General features: G+C 36.7%; 1 protein-coding gene across 3 annotated transcripts in view; it reads left to right on the top strand.

Annotated features, from left to right (window-relative positions):
- The window catches only part of LOC138694534 (uncharacterized), an 87,985-nt gene extending 74,840 nt beyond the window's left edge, over nt 1–13,145 (top strand). For all 3 annotated transcript variants that reach the window (XM_069818357.1, XM_069818359.1, XM_069818358.1), the window contains exon 6: nt 1,775–13,145. In XM_069818357.1, coding sequence (XP_069674458.1) covers nt 1,775–1,946 — 172 coding nt within the window. In that variant the 3' untranslated portion in view covers nt 1,947–13,145. The remainder of the gene's footprint in view (nt 1–1,774) is intronic.
- The last annotated feature ends 7,747 nt before the right edge of the window (nt 13,146–20,892 follow it).

The following is a 20,892-nucleotide window of genomic DNA, read 5'->3' as shown; positions in this document are numbered from 1 at the left end:
AGTAGTAGTAGTAGTAGTAGTAGTAGTAGTAGTAGTAGTAGTAGTAGTAGTAGTAGTAGTAGTAGTAGTAGTGGTAGTGGTAGTGGTAGTGGTAGTAGTCTCTCAACTTATTGAGAGCAAATGCTCGATAACTTTCGGAGCCAGACTCTGGGTTCATTTGACCGTAATTATCATCTTCATCTCCATCCATCCTGCCTACTTCCATACTCACATGTAGGGACCGGATTTTTATGTAATATCAAGGTGTGAAATATGTACATATTTATGTAAGAAAAATAAGCTGAATATGTACCAAAATATGTGAAATCATGAAAATATTTGATATCAATATCTGGTAGGTATAGGATAGGTAAGACTCTCCAGTTGTGATTTCATAGAGCACTCGACTTTTTTACCGCACATTACTATTTTTCCATTTGTAGTAAAAGCTTCATCCATCGCAATCCATGATTTTATTTTGTCATTAGGGGCAATTTTAGTTAGTTAAAAGTAGTAGATAAACTCACTTGCACTTTATACTGTAAGTACTAAAACTAGAGAACTGAGTGAAATGAATAACACAACAGTACTACAAGCACTGTTTCGCTTTACTGGATTAGGAGAAAATGAGAGGAGATGTGGAACACATGCATTTTCGCTGCTCCCTGTAAAAAACATGCTCCCTGTAAAAAACAAAGTACTGTACCTACTAAAACCTCAAACTATAGGCATTTACAAACTGTTGTTTGTAAAGTGACATTCCTGTCTCATTCAGGATTATTCCAGCCGAGAACCATACTTCCTAATTACTCGGAAAATTCCATTTCCGTATAGGTCTACTAAATTTAAAGTAAAGATGTCAAACAATAACCTGAAAAGCTATTTATTTAAATCTTTCAACATCTTTCCAGTTTGTTCCTTTACTCCAGCTTCTTTTCAAAAGTCGGCTACTTTATTGCGGCTCATGTCAAACTTGACACGGGTTTTCCCAGGAAGGATTAGGAAGAGGATTGGTAAGGTTACAAATTGCATGGAAACGGCTTGCAGAACGTGTGCAGAACAATTTTATTATAGTCTGAGACAAATCATCTCATCCTCGTCCCACTCCACCGCAAGAAGGCATCGCTACTTCCCCAGCAGAAGTTTTTCCCCCCTTTTAGAGAAGTAAAAATGAATAAAAACCCCTAAATATGTACACTTATGTAATATCAAGCCATAATATGTAATATGAAACAAATCATCTCATCCTCGTCCCACTCCACCGCAAGAAGGCATCGCTACTTCCCCAGCAGAAGTCCCCCCCCCCCTTTTAGAGAAGTAAAAATGAATAAAAACCCCTAAATATGTAGACTTATGTAATATCAAGCCATAATATGTAATATGGGGTAAATATGTAAAAATATGTAGTATCAAATTTTAATATATTAATGGTAATTACAATATTCGCAAAGATTTGCTATTTATATACGGTTAGGTTGAAAGGAATATAATATGTAATTACATAAAACTCCGGTCCCTACTCATATGTCATTTTCTCATACGGGGCGAACATGATCAGACATAATGAGTGCCCCAATCTCAGAATATGATCATTCATCATCATCGCCAAAAAGTAGGCAGAGGCGCAAATAGCTACGCGCCAATATGTACAGCGTTAGATAAAACATTAACAGCCATACAATATATAGAATTTAAAAAAAAAAAAAACATTACTGATAAGTATAACGCTAATGTATCAAAACTTAAAAATGACAGTAGGCTATTTGAAACAAGCCCTCTGTCTCGTGTGTTGCAGCAACGCTGAGTACCGCTATTACAAAGCGTCCACGTCGCCGCTGATCCCCATCCCGCCTTCCTTCTATGTGGAGGTGCCGCGATTCCTGAAGCTGCTGTTGTGCTGCGAGTACCCGCTGTACGACTCGCTGGACGTCCCCGTGCCTGTCGCGGCCAGTATTTCGCCGACATAGCTACAGCAGTCGGGCCCGAGCTGCATCACCACCACCACCTTGTGATGTCAATTACAACACAGCAATACAACTACATATCTACGCTGGGCTAGCTATTTACTTGAATAATTTTCCCCACTTCATTACTGATGGACGCATCATTGAAGGCAGGTGGTTTGTGATGGGGAGCATTTCGAGGAACTAGAGGAATTATTTAATGTCCCTCAGAGGTGAACTACTTCAGTTACATTGTAATGAATTCGTTTATTTTTTAAATCTGTTATTTAACGACGCTGTATCAACTATATAGTTATCAACCGTGAATGGAATAATTGTTATAGCGAAATTACATTTGGTAAGGTGAGTCTAGGGTTTAAATGAGATTACCTAGTATTCGCCTTACAGTTTGGAAAATCTCGAAAAAGAGCGAATCAGGTAATCAGCCTAAACTACAATAGAACACACATCTAAGGCCAATCTCGGACCAAAAATCCTCCTTGCTATTTCTAGGCTATGTCAGAATAGTGACTGGAAATTATATCGGATGAAGGCGATGTACATAGTTGATAACCAGATATATCCAGGTACGAATCCAAAATATTGTACGAAACTGCAGTGGAACAAAGACTTCATTATAAGATAATAGCAGCTTCCGTGCTGGTGTATGGAATTGAAATGTGGACAGCAATAAAAAAAAAAAGAAAGGCGAGAAAGCGAAATGAGATTTCTTAGGCAGATAAAAAGAATAAAATCACTTAATCGTAACGACAAAGAGTACGGTACAGATATTAATAAACATTCTCATTTATGAAAAGACGATAATATCCTTGTCAACTCAGTTGGCAGAGCATTGTTTCACGAAAACTGCAGACAATTATGAATTAATTATTAATTTATCATTATTTCAGTAGTATTAATCCGAAACAATGACCATGATAGTGCTATGACTGAACACAATCTGAGAAAATGTACAAATTAGAGATGGGATAAACTGTTCTTTTTAAGAAACAGTTTCGCCTGTAACTGTTTCATGAACGAAGCTGTTCCAGAATAACAGTTTCAAAGAAACAGTTTCATAAGAATATGTTTACAACATCAGTGCCAACTGTTCCAAGTGTTCCAATTGTTTCAACTTCTCATCTGCTTCAGGAACATGTTTCAAAGCACTTAAATCGCCTTTAAATCAGCTGTTCAGTGTATTACGACGACGGAAGTCATTTTTCGTAGGTTACTATTAAGGTTACAGTAAATAACTACAATTGAAAATGAATCGATTTTAGTAAAAATAACGCATATAACTTTAGGAGAGTTTAATAACAATAAGACATTAGCCGATGATATTTTTAATAATAATTAACACTATGTTAGGGCACCATAAACATATTCTCCATCAATCGGCAGCTAATAATTAATATCAGATTTATTGGAGAATTTGATTCGTACAATTAAATTGCACGGTCCTACATAGGCTACTGTTGCACGAAGGCCATGTGGAACATAGAATATGTTGTTATATCTACTTTCGATTGGAGGTCGATGATAGCGCTACACGCTGCCTTCGCAGATAGCAAAGAAGAGGAAAACTGTTCAGAAATTGAACTGTTTATCTCTTGGAACCATGTGGAACGTTGAAGTAATCACTAGACCAGTGTAACACTCTTTGGAACAGGTTATTTCACGAATCTGTTACGTATTGAAACAGTTTCAAAAAAACTGTTCCAGCTTTTTTTACCAATCTCTAGTACCAATAGTACATTTTTCGGGGGGCATGGAAGGACACTTTAATAGGACTCCACTGGATCCTTAAGACGTACAGGCTGAATCGACAGATAGCACCAGACAATTGAGTCACGATTTCTGTAATATCGCGACTCTTCGAATTTCAAAAAGTCATTCCCAATATAGAAGTGGTAAAACACAAAAGGCCACTAGCGGTTTCATTGCTAGCCTTTAGGCCATTTCTACGTAACAATAAAATGAGTGAGTACAATGTGATGTTGCTAATCTCTTTTAGAATGATTATCAAGGTAAAGGTGAACATTAATTTCACGCAAGTGACCATATTTTAAACCCACCTGCCTTCATCGGCGCGTTTTATCCTGAGACATAAAGAGGAAGACTAAACTTTAGCCGAATAGACGAGTGTATGAAAACTGAAGAAATAGACATTCAAGTTCAGTGATGTATAAACATAGCATAATATGTATATATTGCAGTACTAAGCGTTCCTTGACGCGCGAGACCGTCTGCACGAAGTTTGCATATGTTCGAAAATGTGATTATTCTGCCAACTAGCATTCATGTCAGAATTTCAACAGTGAGTAGGCCTATAAAATTGTTGTTCAAAATGACATTAAGATAAATGAGCTGTGGTATAGATTTTCTTATTATAGCGATGTAATCAGCTCTGCATTTCATAAACTTGTGACTGTATTTTAGGAAAAAGATGAAAGTTCAGAAGAATTATTGTTATATTATGTCTTAAGCATAGATCTGAAGTACAATGGAAACTCGACAATACCCTATGAAAATTTTTATATAGGGCGAAGAGGAACTGGCAGACAGGCACTCTACCATACGATTATTTTGGGACATAACGATAAGACCACTAAAGGCACGCGCTCATTAACTGGAACGGATTCGTTCGGCGCGTTCGGATTTTTATTCTTTGCATTATTTTAAATTGAGCATCGCCCACCTGACCGTATAGCCTCTTTCCATATGACCGAATTCCGTCCAGAATTCTGGCCGAAAATTTTAGACTGATTTCCGTATGGACCAAGATCAAAATAAAATCATGACAATATATCGATTTCAAGGCCTCCAATTGCGGTAATATTGAATAAATAAATAAAATAGATGACACGAAGCTTAATTTGTTTTTTTCTTCTAAAGCTAACGAATTTAATAATACATAATACATTATCCTCAGAGCTACTGATTTTTTTTTCCATGTTTAGTCGAGAACATTACAAAGAAGTAATACGCTCGTTTTTGCGGTAACAACACTATTAGATGATTAATTCGGAAATGCAGACAAGTGAGCGATAATCTAATAAAAATTCGAAAGCGCCGAACGAATCCTTTCCTGTTAGCGCGTACCTTAAAACAAATATTTACCGATGTTGCTTCTGAGAGTGTAATAATCTAGCGATGCTGTTTGGGTGAATGGTTATAACCATTATAACAATAGACTGTCGGGTTCAATTCTGTTGACTTTTTGAAATCTAAATTTTATTAATGTAGTGTTAACTTATTATTAAAGCAAGAGGACTAGAATTAAGTTTTGGGTTGAAAATGTTGTTTAATCTTGTGTAATACGTAATATATTAATTGGTAACTTTAAAAAATAAACAAAAAGGAAAATGTGTTACAATTTTAATTTAAAAAAAGAAGTTCGGTGATTGCGCCACAACTTCACCAGTGCATCCAAACGATTCGATGGAGTATTATATTTCTAGGAGGAGTACAAGAATATTTACAGTGTTGCCATATTCTCAACTTTAATAAATTATTTTACATAGAAGAATTCAGTGTTGGGAATTTATGTAAACAGAAAATTATAATTTTCATCGAAAAATTGCATGGTGGAGTGCTTTCCTTTCAATTTTTATTCGCACAGTATAAGAACGTTAAGATTTTAACATTGATGTATGTCAGAATTTCGAAGGAATAGAGACAGAGACCTTGAGTGTCATCTTGCACGAATGTGGGTTTGCACAAAATATTTAGCATTTTAACGCACCAGTTCTGTCCCTGATAATTCCCACATGCTAATTGCCAGGGATTGCACCAACTGCATAACGGACCCGCGCGTGAAGGAACTACTCGTGTATGTATAATATTTGCAAATCTCGTTTATACGCAATTCAATTAACAGCTTAGAATGAGTTAGTTCATACTTTGTCATGCTGAAAGGCGCTTACAGTCACATGATCATGTAAATTAGGTTGGTGTCGTCTTTTGCAAGAGCAGAAGGGGAAAATTGTATCAGTAAATATGACAGTACAGTCAACTCTTCATTCTTTGTGGGTGAATTTTTTTAAGATGGAAATTCGAAGGAGACCCGTAAAGAAAGTATGATCAAGCCGTTAAGCCAAAATAACTTAAATGATTCTATACATGCTAATTTCCAGCTAGTCGATTGGAAAACTATGCATTCTCTTGCATTTTAATTCCTAAATGTGATATTGTACAGTAAGCTCGTAATGTTTTCGAAATGTGGAAACAGATAAACACTGAAGTCGTTAAAATTATGGGGAATAGTCGACTTTTTCTTCTTCCACTGCCCCAAATAAAAAGGAGTTGACTGTCCTACCTTTTCTTATTAGAATATAGACATATCGTGACGCAGATTGTTGATATTATTATAAATATGCCAATATACGTGCTGTTATTATATGATCTTGAATTCATACGGAAAACATTTTCTCGTCCATTTAGTCACATACATTAAAACGAGTAGATATCATTATATCGAAATAGAAATGTTAAATAGAATTGTGCGATATACATACAGAATGTTTGTCCCTATGAAAAATCCATTTGTAACTCACTTACGTCAGCGAGTCTTGTTAAAATTATGTTCATTTTATTTGATCAGGCACATGCATTAAATCCATGAGTTAGTATGTATTAACCCTTTCATTCACTGCGTCTCTACAGCAACTTCAATGCCGCTTCATGGAAAGTTGTTGACAGGTTCTTTTAATCACCTTGTCCTTTCAAGTGGACAGTTCATATCTGGAAATCTAAGCACTGTAAAAGTGAGACTGTGGGGAATTCACAAAAACTTAAAGGAATCAAGAACAAAAATTAGACTTTTTAAAACAAAAGGCATAATTCGTGACTGAAAGGGTTAAAGTCTGTGAAGAAAATTAAGAACTAATGTTTGAATTCTCGTTTAGCCTTTATTTAATCTTTGATTTAATGTAAGTCTGTTTCAATTATTTTGCTCAAATAACATTCTTTTCAATCAATTCCGAAATAAATCCACATTTTTGTAATATTTTAGGGAAGTCGTAATGTCGCATGAAGTTATTCTATTCGCGGAGATACTTGACAATATTGCTTAAATGAAAATAATTAAGGATTTTCTGCATCGAGTATCATGATGGCATGAAGCAGTGAGGACAACTTCTCATTGACCATAGGACCACACGTTTACTTTGTAGTTATGCATACAGAATGATTCAAAATGTAGATGGTGAAAGATATGGCTATTTAGAACAGAGAATATAAATTACTTTTTTTTTTAATTATGACATCATTTCAGAGATGCAATTGTAATTTGAAACATAGCAATATTATGATGCTACTTTGTTATTTTTAGTTAGGTTAGGTTACAGAAGGGTTTTTAAGGAGTATTAAAGGCCTCTTGCACGACAACCTGAAAGGCATATTGTGCATCTGGAAGGGATGCTAGCATTGTCTTCCAAAATCTTTCCAGTCAAACAGGATATGCGAGGCAGTCTCCTCCTCCTGTTTGCACATTCGACAGATGGGTTCCTCATTACAGAGTCCCACTGTGCGTAGATATTTCCTGAAGTGACCATGCCCAGTAATTAGTGCAACTACACTTCTCACTCATTTTCTGTTCAATTTGAGCAGAGATGAGGATAGTTGTTTGGATCTAAGACCAGTTTCCTAGCCAGTTTTTGTCCAACATAGGATTGCCACCTAAATTGGTGTCTAAATTTGATCCATGTCTTAACCAAGGTCTTGACAGTGACTAAATAGATTCCAACCGGGTTCAGGTTCAACAAAGGGTTCAACTTGTTGCCTTCCAGCCACCAAAGACATTGGATCCACACCGCAATGCACATTTTTTGTGTTTAATCTTCATACAAGATACTACACTGAATCATGTGGTTTTCCGTCTATTGCCACAGACTGTTCAACAAGTTGTAGTCCGCACTTCATTTTAATATTTTACTGATGTAACAGCTTATATAAGCACTTCATTGATGTTTTAATTTTAATCAGATTTTACAATTGAAGGGCTATTAGCAATAAGGGGAAATGTCCACTTTTGTCAGAAATTGAGATATTAGCACCATCCGTTTCTTTATTCGATGTAATTTGTTTCACTAACGTTTCCAAGCAATAATGTGCACGGTTACAAATATATCAGGTCTTGTTGTTTTTCTTCTTTTTTGAAAGAAGGGGGAATGTCCAGAGGTTTATACTGAAGAATGGGGAATGTCCATTGATGTACGATATGTTGTAAATGTTGCAATCTTGTAATTATAATTAAGCTAATTATTCTTTCCAAATGCTTCGACAACGTACACATTATTTTGTTTCGTTTAAATGACTGTGGAGTGTGGCTTAATGTTTAAATGTGAGTTAGTTACACAGTATTACAGAGTTATTTAATTTCAACGTAGAAGTTTGTGAAAAATGTCTTTCAGTAGTGAGAAAAGCCAGGCAAAATCTACATAGGCCAAGAAACGACCTAGACTGGGTAGATTAACTGATGTTAAAAAAAAAACTCCTAGCTCAGAGCAATGAGACTGGTGAGGATTGTAAATGTGTAAGATATAAGTGCTTTCAAATTATACCGAAAGTTGACAGAGACCAGATTATTAAAAATTTCAACAAGTTAACACACAATGAACAAAATTCGTATCTTAGTGGACTTATTACAGTAAACTCAATAAAACGCAGAAGACCTAGGAAATCTGAGTAAGATGCTACATTTCACGGCAATTCTTATGGTTACAAGGTACTGGTTAAGAGGGAGGATCCAGTGACTGAAGTCCCTGTATGCAGCAAAGCTTTTGTGTCGGTGCATGGAATTACCAAGAAGAGGCGAGAAGTAATTCAGAGGTATTTGAAAGAAGGAGTCTCACCCAAAGATCGCCGAGGTAGTCACAAAACCAGAAAAAATCGTCTAAGTGAGGATACGTTGAAAGCTGTGTGTGATCATATTTCGTCATATAAAGGGAGACAGAGTCATTATAGCTTACATGATTCCAAACCCATATATCTTCCAGAGGATTTGAATGTCACTAAGATGCATAATCACTTCAGAGAGCGGTATCCAAATCTGAATGTTTATCAGAAGTTTATTGCAATATTTAATGACAAATTTAACATGAAGTTTGGTTATCCCAGAACTGACACCTGTAGTGGATGTGATGAGTTTGTAACAGAAGTTGAATCTCTGAAGAAAAAATTACTTAATGTTCCAGTGTCTGATAATGAACATGAATTAGTTGAGAAGAAAATACAGGATCTTACCACAGCCAACAGAATCCATAAATTGAAGGTCGTTGTTTTTTATACAAGGAAAAGAGCAGCTCGAATAAACAGTGAAAAATGTTCGGAACGGGAGGCAATAGCTATGGACTATAAAAAAAAAATTGGAATCTTCCCAATGTTACGTCGAATGATGCATATTATCGCAGACAGCTTGGATTTTACAGTTTTAACATTCACGTTCTATCAACTAAAGATTCATTTTTTGTGCTTATGACGAAACCATTGCTAATAAATGTGCAAACGAAGTATGTTCATTTCTGCATCACTTCATCATGTGCCATATGGATCAAAATGTTCAATATCTTGAGGTATTTTGTGATTCAGCTTGTGGCCAAAACAAGAATTGGACTGTTTTTAGACTAATACATTACATTGTGCATCACACTCACAGATTACACTCAATCAAAATAACGTTCCCAATACATGTTCACTCGTACTTAGAGTGCGATAAAAATTTTGGGCTAGTTACACTGGTTAATGTCAAATTCATTTTTTTCTCTATGAATTATTCTAATGGGAGAAATACTCATGTACCTTTTCCAAGAGATCAGATATTCCGTAAGTTGTCAATAAACTAATAAAAAAAATTGTGGAAATTGACTTATGCCACTTTTCCCAAGCATTGAAGAATTGATGAAAAATTAATTTCATTCCATACTAAGTTTATATAGTTAATGTGATTTCTAAAAATTAAACAACATTCACTCTTCAATAATGCAATATATAAGGACATTCCCCATTTTTAACATAACAAAATGTGAGTTTGGGTTCTATTTTTTATTTAACTAATAAGGAATGTGTATCAAGGCTATAATATACTGTTCCAGATATGTATATTTAATAAAGGTATAAGCTGAAAATAAATTCAAAAATAAAAACTCATTTTATAAAAAAGTACAAAAGATTTAAACTTTAAAACCTTAATATCTCAAAAGCAATAAAAATGGACATTCCCCCTTTTTGCTAATAGCCCTTCAATTGCATTTTACAACAGAAGTTTGCAACTTGTTTAATGTTACATTATGTAAAGATTATACATATACACACTCTAATCTACATATATCTATGTATTCAAGGGCATAGTTTCCGAAGATGACTCAATAGAGTCGAAAAAGTTCAACTCAAAAATGTGACAAATAACTTTGTTAATTGTCCTAAAAATAAGCATAGACGGACTTTCTTCATTCTCATGTAATGTGCCAGCTTATCGGTTTTCAATATGCCTTTTAAATTTACATTTTTTAAGGTTGGTTATAGTGACACTTGCGGCGGACCAGGTCGCAGTTGGAGTTTTCCCCTCATTCCGTCAATATTTCTAAATTTCGTCATCATTCCATAGCATTCCCCAAACGCTGGCTGGCTACGCATGGAGGGTGCTGACCTAAGGATGAGTGGGGTTGTCTGCTAGGAATCCGGGTACGCAGCAAACTTCAGTGTGGTCAGTCGGTGTGGGTTGGAAATGCGCTTAGCTTCGGAATCAGCGCAATGGATCTAATAAGGTTGCAGGGATGAGTCGTAATATACACCTCCCACAAACTCAAATTCAATTCAATTCGATTCAAGGTTGGTACGATATTTTTACTTATTCTGAGTCTCCTGATCTGGCAACCCTCGCTGCGCGTTAGTCATTCTCTTCTCTGCCGATCGCATACTTGTACTGTGTTTCTTGAATATTGACTTGTGCCACATTCGCTGAATGGAATTTGAATTTGGAGTGGAATTTGCGGGATGGGGCACTAGGGCCCAGTACTGCGACCTATTACGATCTATTGAGCTGACTCTCAAGCTAGGCGCATTCCCAATCCCACACCGGCTGACTATACTAAGGTTCGCTGCGTACTCGGGTATCGAGCAGGCAACCCCTCGTCGTCCCTAGGCCAGCCCCCTCCGTGCGTCGCCAGCCGGCGATCGGGGAATGCTGTGGAATGATGACGAAATGGAGAAATGGTGACGGAATGATGTAGATGCCTAATATTGGGAAAAACGGGAGAACCACCAGAAAAACCCAACTGTGACCTTGTCCGTCACAAGTGTCACAATGATTTTTCGACTAAAAATCGCAGACTTCACCGAGACTCGAACCCAGATCAGCCTGCGTGACAGGCTGAAGGTCTGATCACTCAGCCGCCGTAGGGGTACGCGTCCGTTCACCCTTTTTAGTACACTTTTCACTTTTATGTTTTCAGTTTTTGCTACGAAAATCTTTACTATTTTCATTCCCTTGCCGCACACCAACGGATCATTCGCAACCGCTGCACTCCGGTTGAAAATTGCTAACCTAGAATGTAAGTTTAATAATAACATAATTAAATCGAGTTCATTCACTATTCAGAAGAACTGTAAACATTCTTAAGGTTAGTGACCTGTCTTATCTTCTTGTAGATTTGACCACCAAAGTTAAAAGTTTGTTTACGAAACAACCCCCTTTAGAGTCATAATATATGGACACGTAAAGAAAGGCTGCTATAGTCCTACACGATAATTGACATCGTATATTGAAATATTTCAAGTGTAATTATTTCGGAAACTATTCCAAACAATGGATTTGTCTATTTATATTATTTATCCCAAATAACATTATCTGTCATCACCTAGCATTTCACAAATCCTTTTGAATGACCCGGCAAGCTTATAACTAGGGGGCGGATGTTGATGACCTACAAATCTACTTAAAATGATCATTAAAATGTCCTTAAACTAATGGAAAAATGACATGAAAATTAAAAGAAAATGACATTTAAATATTATTCACCATATTCGCACCACAGCTTCTTAAAAATTAGTCACCTTGTTTCAATGACTGCCCTGCAAATCTCGGAGAGAGGAAGCAACTTCCTTGTATTTGGCTAAGACAACATGCAACAAAATGAAAGTTTTAAGGCAAAACTATAGATTTTAATGGGCGGTTTACAATGTGTTTCAATCAGGGGTGGTCCATGTCAGTGCCTTCATTCTCCGTCTCCTCCTCCTTCTCCGCTTCACTTTTGTTAACAGATCTTCCAGATGAGGGAGTGTGAATGACAAAACAAATTGTGGGCGCAGCGTTCATTGCAATCTTTGTGTTAAAAATACTGTCTACTACACTAGACATCCCTTCCGAACCATGTTGAGGACACAACATTCTGTCCAAGACATGGTGAAAGTATCCCCCCTTCCAAACATAAATTTTAAAGATACCCTCTTACCACAAAAGAACAGTAGCAGTCAAAAGTCCTCACTTAAACTAAGCTGTTGTCAAGCATTTTGTATTACTTCCGTTGTGTGAAATGAAGCCTTAAGTGGTAGAGTCTGTTCCAAACTATAATACTCAAACTTCACTGTTATTCACTTATTCAGCAGGTAATTACTAATGACTTGATTAGAAAATGATTTAACAGATCTATCGGTAAAGAAGAAAGAAAATGCATTCCAAATGATCTAAAAGTTCTTCAAAGTATTAAAAATGACCAAAAAATGGCGAAAATTATAAAAATGACCTATTAGTTAAAAAAAAAAGTAAAAAAAATGCAATATAAGAAATTACCTTTTTACGTTGATATTAACATAGAAAGAATTTCCATATTAATAGGCATCTTCCTAATGTGAAAAATAAGATGATGACTTTTCATCAACATCCGCCCTCTACTTATAACTTATCATTATGTATTATAAAATCGATATAGAGATTATTACAAGAATTCTCGTCTTCCGCATCACTGATACCAAAAGAAATATGGCATGATTTCTGTCTTTCTGTCCCTTTGTGAACAGTTTCGTCTCCTACAATACTGAACGGACTTTGTCCATATTCAATAAATATTAATATGAACAATGACCGCATACATTTCAAAATTTTTCTCTGAAAATAGGAACAATTGATTAAAGTCCTTATACAAATATATCACAAAATGACAAATTGTTTTTAGAGTGTGTGTGTGTTTGTTTTTGTTTTTTTTTTTTGTATTAAAAACGGCATGTTCCATTACACTGAGCAATACTACATGCACTGAGCTCTCTTATAATATTACAATTATTTACAATCATCTATAATAATTCAAAGTTTACAATCTAATTTGAAGATTAGATGATTTTGTTTTTACCATTCATTTATTTCTCTCGAAATATATGATGCATTTATATTGATTTTCTGCAATTTGAAATTTACAATCTGATTTGGATTATTTTGTTTCCACATTTTCTCTTTTTTTTTTTCCTCTATAAAAATGTTCTAAGGTCACAATTAATTATAGCTATCTACCGGCGTGTGTGTGTGTGTGTGTGTGTGTGTGTGTGCGTGTGCGTGTGCGTGTGCGTGTGCGTGTGCGTGTGCGTGTGCGTGTGCGTGTGCGTGTGCGTGTGCGTGCGCGTGCGCGTGCGCGTGCGTGCGTGCGCGCGCGCCTCCTGTTACCGTGACTTTAGAAACACATTGTACTTACCAACTGGTAGCCACCATTAAAGGCCCCTTCCGGTTAAAAACGCCTATTTATTTGTATTGATTGTTAAGAAAGCTGAAAAAACGGCACTTTTCTACGATGTCTAGAACACTGGTTCGTTGTAATATGGCATGTTATAGTCGATGAAGTAACATCAGCCTGGATTAATGTTGCGCGTGTAAACAAAGAGACACGAAGCAGTATATAGCTGTGCTTATTGTCCTTTAATCAGTATTTCTAGGGCAGTAGCCTGAATTAAACCTACTAGTTCGAACCCCAGAAGAAACCTAGTGTAGAAGTACCAGAAATTAGTTAACTTTGAGAACAGGAATGGGCCCTAACAACACAGAGTGGTGTAATTGAGGTGAATGTAAGGTAATGCCAACAAGTGAAGAATCTTTTTATTGGTGCGAAAGTATTACTATAAAATGCTGTTAAAGGCAGTGCAGTGTGTATAAATTTTCAAGATTCTTTCGAAATTGTTTTTATAAATACAGACACTAAATACGGCTAGATATTTAATGATGAGTAGGGCAGAGATCTTTAGATAACGGAGAAGTAATCAGTGTTTTAAACACCGATTTTTTCAGTTCGCCTTTAATACACCCTTCTGAAGTACAACAAAATCTATAATGCCCGTCATTATATCCATTGCAATATACGATATGTTGCGTATTTTCCACTGAAACCAGGACTCTCATTTTGGCCATCACAGCTACCCAAACTCTGTTTTACTTTCCCATAATTTAGAACTGTTTAATTATTAACCCCTTTTTTGTCCTCCACTCTTCTCATTCCAGGATCGATAAGCCTGTATGTTTTACTAATATACAGGGCTTTCATTTCAAAATTTCCCAGTCTAAATTATTTAAATTCAATTCATTTAAAAAAACACTTCAATTTATTATTTTAATGTACGAAGTACATATGATATTTCCATGCAGATATTCTGCGTCATCATACGATGAAAGAGTAATGGAACTGAGAAAAATTCTCTCCGGCGCCGAGATTTGAACCTGGGTTTTCAGCTCTACGTGCTGATGCTTTATCCACAGATTAAGGCCGCCCTCTGCATTACGTCATAGATGTCTATGAACGTAGGACTAAAGTCCACACATGTGCTGAGGTGCACTCGTTATGAGGGAACCCAAGAGTTGGAACTTAATCTGAGACGATTCTGTCCGGCGCCGGGGTGGGTATCCGGTGTGGCTTAGTGGATAAAGCATCAGCACGTAGAGCTGAAAACCCGGGTTCAAATCCCGGCGCCGGAGAGAATTTTTCTCCGTTCCATTACTCTTTCATCGTACTTCAATTTAGATATTGAGGGGGACATCTGAAACCAGACTTAATTGCATTTTACATTTCACCCCCAACCCCCCAGCCATCCTCACTTTGAAATTTGAAATGGTACCCCTATATTTTTATACTTAAATATGAAAGAGAATGCAATTGTTTATACACTTCGTTCATTTATTTCACATCTTTTGCCTGGCAAACTGACAAACAGTTTATTTTGCACTAAATCGAGTGTTCAAAATGTGCTCCATTCTTGGTTAAACAGTAATTCAATCTGCAAATCAAGATTTCAGGTATAACTCCCTGTAAAGTTGATTTGAATAATTTCGAGGGAAAAATTGTTCCGGAGCCGGGTATCGAACCCGGGACCTTTGGTTTAACGTACCAACGCTCTACCACTGAGCTACCCGGGAACTCTAACCGACACCGATCCAATTTTTCCCTCTATATCCACAGACCTCAAAGTGGGCTTGACAACCGTCAAGCAACCAACTTCGAGTGCACACTAACTCCGTGTGACTTAAATTGTGGTTTTCTGTTAACGAACAGTGACGTGTATTATTTAAATCAAGATTTCAGGTATAACTCCCTGTAAAGTTGATTTGAATAATTTCGGTAGAGCGTTGGTACGTTAAACCAAAGGTCCCGGGTTCGATACCCGGCTCCGAAACAATTTTTCCCTCGAAATTATTCAAATCAACTTTACAGGGAGTTATACCTGAAATCTTGATTTGCATAATACACGTCACTGTTCGTTAACAGAAAACCACAATTTAAGTCACACGGAGTTAGTGTGCACTCGAAGTTGGTTGCTTGACGGTTGTCAGCCCACTTTGAGGTCTGTGGATATAGAGGAAAAAATTGGATCGGTGTAGGTTAGAGTTCCCGTGTAGCTCAGTAATACAATCTATTTTGGATCTTCTCGCGAACGTTTTGGTGCGTTTCCTTACTAATCCAATTACATTCTTGGATTATTCTATTTTTCAGTTCTCGAATATTCTCAGGCGGAGGAGTATAAACAACTGATTTCAAATGACCCCATAGGAATAAGTCAAGCGGCGACAGGTCTGGAGATCTCGCCGGCCATTCTACAGCACCTCTCCTATCAATGCATTTTCCAGGAAATCTCCTATCCAGCTATTGTCGCATAGATACTGCATATTGTGGCTGAACTCCATCCTGTTGAAAATGCTAATTTTGTTCCTCCAACACCAGGTTTCCTTTATTGACTTAGTTCTCTAGCGAAAATGTGATAAGTGGATCAATTACACCTAATATGTTCAGATACAATTCTCCAGTCAGGTTTTTTTCAATGAAAATCGGTCCAACAATATCATCCCCAAAAATTCCAGCCCACACATTGATCTGAGGAAACTGGGTATTATCTTCATGAAACACATGAGGATTTTCAATGTCCCAATACTTATAATTGTGTTCGTTGACAGACCCACTTAATAAAAAAAAAAGTCGCTTCATCAATAAAGCAAATATTTTGTGTCAAATTTGGATCATCTTCAATTCTCCGAGACATTTGTTCACAAAATTCTGGTCTTCTATCAAAATCGTCTTCGCTGAGCTGTTGGTGACTTTGTATTGTGTAAGGGAAAAATTTGTTCATTTTCAGCATTTTACGTATGGAACCAACCGAAATGTTTGTTACAGTAGCTACTTTTGGAATGGAGGTGGTGAGTTCATTAATAAAATTACCTAGTATTTCAATCTGCGAAGTTTCATCGAGTTTCCTAGGTTGGCCATTTGCTTTATTGCACACAACCAGTTTCTTCAAATTTCCGTATTAGATCTTTTTTTTTTTTTACTTGGTTATTTAACGACGCTGTATCAACTACGAGGTTACTTAGCGTCGATGGAATTGGTGATAGCAAGATGATATATTTGGCGAGATGAGGCCGAGGATTCGCCTAGATTACCTGACATTTGCCTTATGGCTGGGGAAAACCTCAGAAAAAACCCAACCAGGTAATCAGCCCAAGCGGGAATCGAACCCGCGCCCGAACGCAACTCCGGATCGGCCATATTAGATCTATGACATATCGGTGACATACATTTTTCTCAGGATGTCTCTCGTTGAAAGCTCTAGCAGTTCTACGACCACAACGGTTTTCAGCTCCATAAATAAACATGATTTTTGTTCTCTCTTGAAGGATATACACCATTTTACGATAATTTAATACACGAACACATCTATTATAAGAAATGTACAATGGTATTTGTAGCTTAAGCTCTAATCATGTGAAATAAATGAATGAAGTGTATAAACAATTGAAAGCTCTTTCATATTTAAGTATAAAAATATAGGGGTGCCATTTGAAATTTCAAAGTGGGGGTGGCTGGGGGTGGGGGTGAAATCTAAAACGCAATTAAGCCTGGTTTCAGACTTTCCCTTCAATATCTAAATTGACGTGTTTTTTTTTTTTTGTTTAAATTGAATTCAATTTAAATAATTATTTATTTAGACTGGGAAGTTTTGAAATGAAAGCCGTGAATAATAGTTACTATCGTGTCCTAGAGTTGCTAGTTTCACAAAAACATTTGAAAATAAAAAAACTCGTACCATTTACATAATAGAAGTACAGTGAAACCTGTCTAAAGCGGCCATCTGAAGTTACCTTGTAAAATGGCCGTTTTATCAGGTGGCCGCTGGATTAAGGTTGCGATTTTTTTATGAATCAGCATGAAAATACTGAATTTCACTAACTTTTTAGGACTGTACGCGTACAACAATCATGTATATTAATGTCAGCCTCTTCCATTCTTGCAACTAGCCTTTTCAAAACTCGCTTGCGGTACCTGAATTTAAATGACTGGATAATACCTTGATCAAGGGACTGAAGGTGTGATGTATTTGGGGGAAGAAACACCAATTTCACGGATCACATTGCGATTTTGTCGTTTAATCTTAGAATTGAAATCGCATAGCTAATTCTCAAACAATGATGATGTCATCCAAGCTTTATTGTAGGCAGTCCACTTCACCTCCAATAAGCCCATGTTAATATTTTTCAAACATCTCGGTTTTAATGATTTCCCTATCATTAAGAGTGGTTCTTTTTCTCCTGCAGCATTAAAACAAAAGAGCATAGTTATTCTGTCTTTTGCCAACTTCCCCCCGTTACATTCTTTTTTCTTAAAACTTAAGTTTTGTTAGATAGGGCCCTGAAGAAAAACCTGTTTCGTCAACATTGTAAATGTCTCTGAGTTGATATTCCGCAAGAATTGAAGGCAATCTATTTTTTCCATTCTTCAATAACACTGGTTGCAATGTCACCTCCTTCACCAGACAGAACGAAATACAATGTTATGCCGTTTTCTAAAGCACTCTAACCACCCATTACTAGCAACAAAATTTCTTACATTGAGTTCTTTGGCAATTTCAAGAGCTTTCTCGTGAATCATAGGCCCACCTACTGCAATTTCTTCGCCCTCGCACACTTGAACCATTCGTAAACGAAATCATTCACATTACTAAACACAGATTCTCTCTTCCTCCCATTCCTCTAATATTTCATCTTTATTCTTAATTATACCGTTTATTTGTGTCCTTCCACATTTGAATATTTCTGCAATTTTTTCGCAGATGTTCCCTTCTCACTTTCTTCAATCATTTTTCGTCTCACCTCTAAACTTAACACCACTCTAAATTTATTGTTAGACATGATTTCTCTCTCAAACTAACTTCACAGTTCCTCTGAATCAAGTGAATGAGAAAAAGAAAAATTCGTAAAAGCTGATCCATATAGAGAAAGATAGAATGAGGAGAAAAAAAAATTAAAAAAATTCGAATGGTAAACTACCTAAAACATACTGTGACATTTTCGATAGAAAATGTCCGTGTTTCAATCCTTAAAAAACGAGTAAGAATTTATACCTGTGCAGGGTCGGAGTGGAAAGTGACAAAAGGGTCATAAAACAGTAACCAACTAACCCCAAAGATATGGAGGGTGTAATGTTGTACACGTAGCTATTGCTTCCTCTCCTCTAACCAACGAAAAAATAGGTCAGACAGTATCCGTGAAATGATTTTTTGTTGGACAGTGACCGTTATAGTCAGGTTCCAATCCAAATAGACCCCGGCCGCTGGCCGGCGCATGAGGTGGCCGCTAAATAAAGAGAGAATTTGTATTGATCTTATGGAAAATCCAATTGGTTCCAGAGAAAATTGGCCTTTTGGCCAGGTGGCCGTTTAAATGAAGTGACCGTAAAGGCAGGTTTCACTGTATATAAATTAACACACTGAAAAATGTCTACTCAAGTTTTATGTTAACACTGACCTGTGTACTTAGTTTAAACACGAAAGTTTCAGAATCGTAACCAGTTTACGACATTTCATACAAAAATAAATAAATAAATAAATAAATAAAAACTAAAAGGGACATGACACATTTTTACGTTACAAAGAATATTTTATTTTTTCCCTCCTTCACTTAGACAAGCATATCATTTTTACTTTTTTCTTCGGTTCCACCACTCTCGCTGTCCGATAGTGTGAATGGTTATCCTGGATTGTCGCTGTTCCGTTACAGTTCTCACTTTCAATTTTTTTAAATATATATACAGGGTGATTCACGAGGAAATGTAAAAAATTTAGGATACGATATCTTAGGCCATTTTGAGTGAAAAAGTTCGTATGAACATAGGTCCGTTTTCGAACGATGGCAGAGCTAGGTGCATTGTTTTGGTAAAACGCCTCACCCCAATGTGAAGAGTATTTGTGAACCTAGAAAAGGCTTTTAACAGAGTGGATTGGAACAAACTGATGAACATCCTGAAGAAAATAAGTGTGGATTTTAAAGACAGGAGGCTGTTCAGTAACCTATAACACAACGAGTCAGAGTCAGGATATGAGAAGAATGTCTGAAGGAAGTGAAACAGGGAGAGGAGTACGACAAGGATGCCCTTTATCATCTACCCTGTTTAACATCTATTTGGAAGATTTGGTGAAGAACTGTTTTCAGAACATGGGAGGGGTAAAAGTAGGAGGAAGAAGAATAAAGTGCATAAGATTTGTTGATGATATGGCGTTGTTAGAAGAGGAGACGATATGCTACTGGAACTAAATGATAGCTGTGAGCAGTATGGGATGAAGATAAATGCAAACAAGACGAAGACCATGATTGTCGCAAGAAAAATAAAGAAGGTAAACTTGCGAATTCTAAATGACGCAGTAGAGCAAGTGAACAGCTTCAAATACTGGGATATTCTATAAGCAGTAACAGGAGCTGCAGCCAGGAAGTCAAAAGGAGAATAGCAATGCCCAAGGAAGCTTTTAATAGAAAAACGAGCATCTTCTGCGGACCTCTGGAAAAAAGAACTAAGGAAGAGACTAGTAAAGTGCTTTGTGTGGAGTGTGGCATTGTATGAGGCAGAAACATGGACATTACGACGAAATGAAGAGAAAAGAGTAGAAGCTTTGGAAATGTGGATATGGAGAAGAATGGAGCGTGTGAAGTGGACAGACAGAATAAGAAATGAAGTTGTGTTGGAAAGAGTGGATGAAGAAAAAATTATGCTGAAACTGATCCGAAAGAGAAAAAGGAGTTCGTTGGGTCACTGGCTGAGAAGAAACTACGTACAGAAGAATGCATTGGAAAGAATGGTGAACGGGAGAAGAGTTCCGGGCAGAATAAGATATCAGATGATAGGCGACATTAAGATATGTGAATCATATGCGGAGACTAAGAGGAAGGAGAATGCTGGGTTTGCAGTGAAAGACCTGCCCATGGGCAGAACACTTATGTATGCATATATCCGTTTTCCGTAATTTTTTCCTCATGCCAAACTGAACACATTTAGCCTTGATCATATAATATGATAATATTTTTCATGTCCTCAATTTCTATTTTGTAGTCGTGGACTCGCATTTTCGTATACGATGTCACTACTACATTCATTACATATGTTCACTTACAATTCAGAACGTTCTATATGCTTATGTTAACACAAAACGCTTTTATGCCGTCTTATCGCATAGGCCT

The sequence above is a fragment of the Periplaneta americana genome, chromosome 2 (assembly GCF_040183065.1).
Source record: "Periplaneta americana isolate PAMFEO1 chromosome 2, P.americana_PAMFEO1_priV1, whole genome shotgun sequence".
Taxonomy (NCBI): Eukaryota; Metazoa; Arthropoda; class Insecta; order Blattodea; family Blattidae; genus Periplaneta; species Periplaneta americana.
The sequence above is the reverse complement of the archived record's forward strand: the minus strand, read 5'-3'. Positions and strand labels throughout refer to the sequence as shown.